This window comes from Crocuta crocuta, unplaced genomic scaffold (assembly GCF_008692635.1).
Source record: "Crocuta crocuta isolate KB4526 unplaced genomic scaffold, BGI_CrCroc_1.0 scaffold830, whole genome shotgun sequence".
Taxonomy (NCBI): Eukaryota; Metazoa; Chordata; class Mammalia; order Carnivora; family Hyaenidae; genus Crocuta; species Crocuta crocuta.
Genome location: NW_027531513.1, coordinates 1,015,813 through 1,023,710, shown reverse-complemented (window position 1 = coordinate 1,023,710; position 7,898 = coordinate 1,015,813). Strand labels below are relative to the sequence as shown.

The 7,898-nt window shown below is 41.3% G+C and overlaps 1 protein-coding gene and 1 pseudogene across 1 annotated transcript in view; both read left to right on the top strand.

The window, feature by feature from the left end:
- The first annotated feature begins 1,444 nt into the window (after nucleotides 1-1,444).
- LOC144238568 (cytochrome c oxidase assembly factor 8 pseudogene) lies at nucleotides 1,445-3,873 on the top strand (annotated as a pseudogene).
- Nucleotides 3,874-4,023: 150 nt separating this feature from the next.
- Nucleotides 4,024-7,898, top strand: part of PSME4 (proteasome activator subunit 4) — a 112,749-nt gene continuing 108,874 nt past the window's right edge. Inside the window, exon 1 of the mRNA XM_077772383.1 lies at nucleotides 4,024-4,035. Within this exon, the coding sequence (XP_077628509.1) occupies nucleotides 4,024-4,035 (12 nt within the window). The remainder of the gene's footprint in view (nucleotides 4,036-7,898) is intronic.

The following is a 7,898-nucleotide window of genomic DNA, read 5'->3' as shown; positions in this document are numbered from 1 at the left end:
CATTCAACCCTGCTCAACCTCTCTTCTCCCAAGGCCCCAACTCTAGGCAAGTGGTATCAAATCTTTTTGTGATCACAGACTCCTTTGAAAATCAGATAAGTTAATGGATCTTATTCTCAGAAAAAAATCATACACACACACACACACACACACACACACATATTTCCCAGTGTGTTTTCCTATACCACCCTACCCTAAAGTTTCATCTCTCCTCTATTTTTGCATTTCTGTAGTGGCTGCTTATGCGGACTATTCTCTCATGCATCTCTCTCTTCATTCAATCATGAAGTACTTGTGAAGTAAAAAAACAACATTGTGTTCCTCTTATCCCAAACGACATGACAGGATAGTTGGGAAAGAGACATGTTCACATTAAAACTTGAGTAATAAAATAAGGAAGAATATGAATAAGTGGGAGACATACTGAACTATTTATGAAAAAGGGTCCAGTACTGCTTTCTGTAAGAGAGGGAATATAAACAGGCTGGGCTTTTGGGTAAGTAGACAGAAGGAAAGAAGGAAGAATCATGTGTCAAATGGAATAGAAGGTATTAGGTGAACAACAAGAGACATGTAAATATAAATGAAATGTTGGAGAGATCATAAGTAGGTCCGACGGGGACTAACCAGAAAGGACATCAAGTTAGATAAAAACAGAATGCTGGGGTGGCTCAGGTGGTTAAGTGTCCCACATCCTCAGGTCATGATCTCACAGCTCATAAGTTTGAGGCCTGTGTCGGGCTGTGTGTGAACAGCTCAGAGCCTGGAGCCTGCTTCAGATTCTGTCTCCCTCTCTCTCTGCCCCGCCCCCACTAGTCTCTCTCATCCTCTCTCTCTCTCAAAAACAAATAAACATTAAAAATTTTTAAAACAAAAACAAAAACAGAATGCTAGGTTGGAGCCAGACCTGTGATACCCTTGAGTACCAGGTTAAAGAGTCTGGGCTTGGGGTGCCTGAGTGGCTCAGTCAGTTAAGTGTCTGACTTTGGCTCAGGTCATGATCCTGCGGTTTGTGGGTTCGAGCCCCAAGTCAGGCTCTGTGCTGACGGCTAGCTCAGAGCCTGGACCCTGCTTCGAATTCTGTGTCTCCCTCTTTCTCTGCCCCTCCCCTGTGCATGCTGCCCCTCTCTCTCTCAGAAATAAATTTTTTAAAAAATTTAAAAATTGAAAAAAAAAGAACTAGAGTTCTTTAAAAAAAAAAGAGTCTGGGCTTTATTTTGGGAATAATAGGGAGACAGTGAATATTTTTGAACAAAGGACTGACAGAATAAAAATGATCTTTTAGGAGATTAATCTGTTAAGAGCATTTAATAGAGAAATGAGGGACTGGCCCAAAGGAGTTAAGGGACTGTGCAATCATCCACAATTTGCACTTCTGGACTAGAGAACTGAACTGTTTGAGAAGAGCAGTCTTAGTTAAAGGGGGACAACTGATGTAGGAGGCATGAAGACGTATTTCTTGGACCTCCCTTCACCTGTGAGAAGGCAGTCAGCTAAGAGGCTCCAGCTGCAGCACGTTCAGGACCTCCCACAGCAGTATCCAAGCTGAGGTCATCACCTTACCCGTCGGTCCCCCCGGCCAATGACTGACCACCGCAGCCTTACTAGGGCCTACCCATTTCTACCTAATGCAGGCCTTCTCTGACAGGCAACCTTGGCTCTGGAGCTCCCCACTGGGTTGGCTGAGACTTTGCTAGGTGGACATCAGAGTCTGAGGCTCTCCCTGTCCAATCCTGTTTCCTTGCCACTTTTTTCACAGGTGTCAGATCACCACCCAGGTCCGAGGGCTCTCCCTACTCAGTCCTCCTTCTACCTTTCTCTCTCATGGCTGTTATCTCCCACTCCCCAGATGATATAAAAATACTTTGGGAATATGTGAAAAGTTAGACATTATAAAATTCATACAATTAAAAATTAAACTGATAGCAATGAATTAATGGTGTCTAGGAAAGGCATATTCTAAATTTAATTATCGCCCGCACTAGCAAACTAAGAAATGGGGTAAGAGTGATTTATATATAGCAAATAACACAGAGCTCACTGCAGGTTTGAATAACGTTTCCACATGCTGAAATCTTTTCTCTGATTTCTCTGGGATTAAGAGACTAAAGTAGCCACTTGGACATATCTTTACTGAGAGGCGGCAATTTATTTTAAAGAGAATAGCTTCATCTCACAACCGAAGGTAATAATGGGATAACGGGGGGAGCAGGGCGGCCCAGACAAGTGTTGCAGCTGGGGTGCAGCACACAGGAGAGTCCTCACGCACATGGAAAAACGTCCGTCAGGTAGAAAGCATTCCTGAAGCTGCTCTTGAATATACTTTGTGTTCATGAGACACTTCTGTGAAAATGGAAAGATATTCTCACCATGGAGCGCCTGGGTGGCTTAGTCGGTTAAGTGTCCGACTTTCGCTTAGGTCATGATCTCGCGGTTCGTGGGTTCGAGCCCTGCGTCGGGCTCTGTGCTGACTGCCAGCTCAGAGCCTGGAGCCTGTTTCAGTCTGTGACTCCCTCTCTCTCTGACCCTCCCCTGCTCACGTTGTCTCTCTCTCTCTCACTCCTAGATATAAATAAAACATTTAAAAAATTTTAAAAAAAGATATTCTCACCATGGCAGTATCGAAAAAATATATTTGTATATTATTATATATGTGTATGTGTATATATATATATGTAACTGCCACATAATACACTAACTTGATAATCAGAATCTAACGGAAACTATATGACAGACCATCTCACACAATCAGCTAAACATAACCACTCTTCCTGTTTTGTTTGAAGGGGGAAGTTGTAACATAATGTTGGAGGTGTCTTTTTCGATGTGTGTTAGGCTGAGGAGATTAGTTGGTCATTCGGTTTCAACTGTTCAGTGGTAATTTGGGAATGAAATTGTTACAGTAAAGTAGTTTTGAGCTAATAAAGAACTGTTTGATTGAAGGCCCAATCATTTCCTTCCTATGTTTAACTGCTATCCAATACAACAGTTTCCTTTTGAAGCATATCTTAGTAGAGGTTGAAACATTTCAATGACATAAATTCAAATTATTGCTTCTCGTTAATGAAACATTTTACATAATTCCACAATCCTCCCAAACCTCTAGCAGGTCCTCTCTCCTGTCAGCTGCCCATTTTATACATTCTCGTTCCCAAATCATTTTCCTCCTTAGTCTACAAATTCCCAACTGTCTTTTTCCTCACACCTTGCACATCATTTCCACAACTCTCTACTCTCCACTGAGGCCACTGCCTCATACTTCTCTGAGAAAATAAAAGTCATCAGAAGTTGCTCATTTTGAGGGGGCTGCAGGCCCACGAGGAGGGCCCTCGTCCCTCCGCTCTGCCCGGCCTTCACCAGCCCACGGGCCAGCTCTCACCCAGAGCACGCAGGGATGCAGCGCTGAGCCGGGTCTCAGGATTCTGCCCTCCAAGAAAATCTCGTCATGGTTGGAGAGGACCCCCAGATAAAAATTCAAACCTTTGACCTGTTCACTTTTACATCCATGAAAACGAATCACTGTTGGAACAAAAGTTAAGAGAATTAAGACAAGAATGGAACCAACAGTTCAGGGCAAACCAGAATTTGACATTTCATAAGGAAAAAGAAGAATGTATTTATTCAAGACTAAAAGCTAAAGGCCTGGATCCGAGAGCCAGATCAGATCAAAAAGCAACATGCAATGCAGAAGACATGGCTGACTTTTACAAGGAACTCTTAAGTACATATTTTCAGAAGCACATGTATTATAACAGAGACTGGTATAAGCGTAATTTTGCCATCACCTTCTTCATGGGAAAAGTGGCCCTGGAAAGGGTCTGGAACAAGCATAGACTGAAACACAAGATGACCAGCATTTGGAGCCCACCCTGACCCGCACACCAGTGTGTCAGGAGAAGCGGCTGCTTTGGGAGCTCATTTTACCAGGGCTCTAAAAACTTGTAAGTGAAGTAAGTTCCACATCTTCTTTCTTTATGGGGGCCCCTTGGCTTATGTGGGCACCAGGGTAGATAGACTGGTAGAATGAGTGTCTTGGTGAGCTGCGGGCCATGTGACTCTGTCCTGACTGTGGATTCCAAGCTGGTCCTGGGTCATTGGCATGATATTAAATAAAGCCTAAGTACTGTGTACCCATTAGGAAAAAAAAAAGGAGGGGGCACCTGGGTCTCAGTCGGTTAAGCATCTGACTCTTGATTTTGGCTCAGGTCATGATCTCGTGGTTCGTGGGTTCAAGCACTGCACTGGGCTCTGCACAGACAGTGCAGGGCCTGCTTGGGATTCTCTCTCTCTCTCTCTCTCTCTTTCTCTCTCTCTCTCTCTCTCGCTCAGTCTGTCTGTCTTTCCCCTGCTCACCCTCTCTGAAAAATAAATACATATTACCAAAACATTTTTTAGAAAAAGGAAAAAAGAAGAAGTTGCTTGGTTTTGGATTTCCAAATCTATATGTCTTCTTCTTCCCTCCTGTTTCGATGTAGGGAGTATCTCTCTTCCTATCATTTCACTCTTGCTTTGGATCCAATCCCTTGCTGTCCACATCCTCACCTCTCCTTTCTAATCAATAATTTTGATCCTAATACAAACATGTGCTAGTATCTGACATCTGTAAAAAGACTTTTCTTGACTTCTATCATCTTTATACTACCTTTCCTTCTTTTACTTTCTCTCACAGAAAACTTCTTGAAATATCCTATCTCTGCATGCTGTTTCTATTCCCTCACCACATCACTCTTGAATATTCTCCCATCCAGCTTCTCTGTCCCACCATGCTTCTGACATTGTGTGTGTCAAGGTCAATGACAACCTCTATACTGTCAAATCCATTGGCTACTTTGGTCCTTATCTCACCTGATTCTTCAGCAGCATCTCTCTCCCTGGAAACTTTCTCCTCTTCTAGCTTCTGAGATACCATTCTGTGCAGAAGAGAGTTAACATAGCAGACCTGAGATGGCTGTCCTTTGAAAGCGTTTGCAAGGCTGGCCCTTGGCTAGCACTTGAAAACTTGATTTTTAGTAATATTCCTTTTTTCCCTAACTGATAATAACGGCTCATTGTGCCTAGAGAGAGGTGGCCTACATGATCAGAACCCAAATAAAAGTCTTGGGCACTGAGTCTCCAATGGGCTTCCTTGTACAGAAACATCACACACCTATTAGTGTGTTTTCACTGACAGGGGAAGAGTGTGCTCTATCTGACCCCCTTACAAGATAAAGAGGACATCAAAGAAACCTATTCATGGATTCTTCCAGACTCCACCTGTGTTTTTCCCCCTTATGATCCACCAGTATGTATTTACTATAGCACTGTAATAAATCTCAACCATGAGTACAACCCTGAGTACAATCAATATGCTGATTCCAGGGAACCTCCTAGTGAATATCCAAATGCAGAGCTGGTCTTCACCTCTCTGTCCTGGTTTTCCATTTCTCATACTTCTTTATTGGTTTCTCCTGGTCTGTCCCATTTGGAGCCTCAAGGTTTTATTCTCTTCCCTATCTATACGGTTTTTTAGTGTAAGTATTTAGCATAAATAAGATTTGGTACCTTAACATTAAATATCATCTATATGCTGACAACTTCCAAATTTATATCTCCAGCCTAATTTCTACCACTAACTCTAAAAACTGGTATCCAAAAGCTTTCTTGAAGCTTCACTTAGGATCTTGTAGGCAAATTTAATATGACAAGTATGGAATTCATGATTGCTTCTTCACAAACCTGGTCCCCCCTCTATTTTCCCCATCTCAGAGATGACTCTACCATACATGCTATTACCTAAGGCAGGAATGCGGGAGTCATCTATAACTCTTCCCTTGCTCTCACATCACATTCTATCATCAAATTTTATTAGTTTCACCTTCAAAATATCTCAAATCTGACTACTTTTCACTATTTCACCTTGATACAAGTCATCATCATCTTTCACTGGACTACTGAAATAGCTTCCTAATTAGTCTCTGTGCTTCCATTCTGTTCTTACCCCTGTTATGATCTATTCTCCAGAGTCAGAGAAATCCTTGAAAGTTCAAATCAAATGATATCTTCCTGATTAAAAACTTGTCTATTTGTTTCCACTGCACTCAGAGTAAGTCTAAATTCTTGGCTCACTTACCAGGTTAGAAGAAAAAGCAGGTTCTCTTGCATTAAACAAACAAACAAAACTTGGCTTGATCAAGAAACAAAGGCCAGAATACCTAGAGCAGAATGAGTGAGGGGGCATCAAGATATAAGATGAAATACTAAGAGAGAAAGTGGCCTTTTTTTGGCAGGTCTTGTTTTTTAGTATTTATTACACAAATTTGTGCTGCCATACAGAAACAGAAACAGAAGTCATAATAATGTTCTCTAATGAACTGTTTGTTTATAAAATGAGTCCCAACTCAAATATTTTTCCATGCAAAAAACACTAGTATTTCTTTTCCCCTAACCTGTCTCATTCACTTGCCCCTCAGTTGACATCCTTATTGGTTTGAACTTTGAGACTGTAGAAATATTCCCAAGTATCAATCAAGTACAAATCAAATGAATCAAAATAATTTAACTGCACATTTTGCTACAAGTGCTAGAACATGAAGTTGATGAAAGTGATGTTAGAGAATTCTTTATATCACACACAAGGCTGTTGGCAAGTGAGACTGCACTTATACCAATTAACCATAGGAGCAGAGAAAATCAAAAACAACTGTTTCAAAAAAGAATAATTTGAATATCAAGCAATTAAGGGAAGTCATTAGGAAAGCTGATGAGGCTCTTAACAATTTTGGTAAAAATGAGTTCTTGTCACACCAACATGATGAAGATCAAGTGTGGTCACTTGATCAGCAATAGCAGCAGCAGCTGGAAATTTTTTAGAAAAGCAAATTCACAGGCCCTACTCCAGATCTACTAAATCAGAAACTCTGAAGGTGGGAGCTCTCCAAACCACAGCTTTAGACTAATTTGCTACAAGTGTCAGTGAGGGTTTTTGATGTCAGCTATGTGTACTATCAGTAACCAAGTCTGGCTAACTTAAATTGAAGATAAATTTATTGGCAAATATCAAGTAATTTAGAAAATTGATAAGAAATGGTAAGAAAGATTCTTAGGGAATCAAGGAACCAAGGGAGTCAGGGTAACAGAAATAATCTGGTTAATGGGGCACCTGGGTGGCTCAGTCAGTTAAGCGTCCGACTTCGGCTCAGGTCATGATCTCATGATTAGTGGGTTCGAGCTCCGCAATGGGCTCTGCGCTGACAGCTCAGAGCCTGGAGCCTGCTTCAGATTCTGTACCTCCCTCTCTCTCTGCCCCTCCCCTGCTCACGCTGCCTCTCTCTCTCTCTCTCTCTCTCTCTCTCTCAGAAATAAATAAAACATTAAAAAACATTTTTTAAAGAAATAATCTGGTTAAGATGCTGTTGCCACCAACAATATACACCATCTCTTCTAATTGATGGTCATTGTAGGCAGCTGCTGCTCCTGACACCACAACCACGAATGCCAGACTGCATATCTTTCAGAGATCCAATATTATCCATCATTCCTTCATCTTGGTATCACTGGCTCAAGATTTAAAGTATATAGTGGCAAAATCCAGATCACGAGGCTGTCAGAGGGTGAATCTCACCCTTTAGGCTTCTAAAGTTAGAAGGAAGAGCCTATTTCTCACTAAGACCTACATAATGAGAGGATTTCCCAAATCTAGGAAATGAGTTGAGATGCTGAGTAGTCAAAAACAATTACAATGCCTACTATTCAAAGTGTTCTGAATAAAGTAAATTAGGTGTATTTTTAGCAGAACCATGTTCTAGCAGAATTAGTCAAATGTATTCTTTGTATTACTAGTTATGGACTTAAGAAGCATCCGTAAAAGTTACTCTTTGTTCTTGGGAGATATGTCTTTTCATTTGAGTATTGGTTCACAG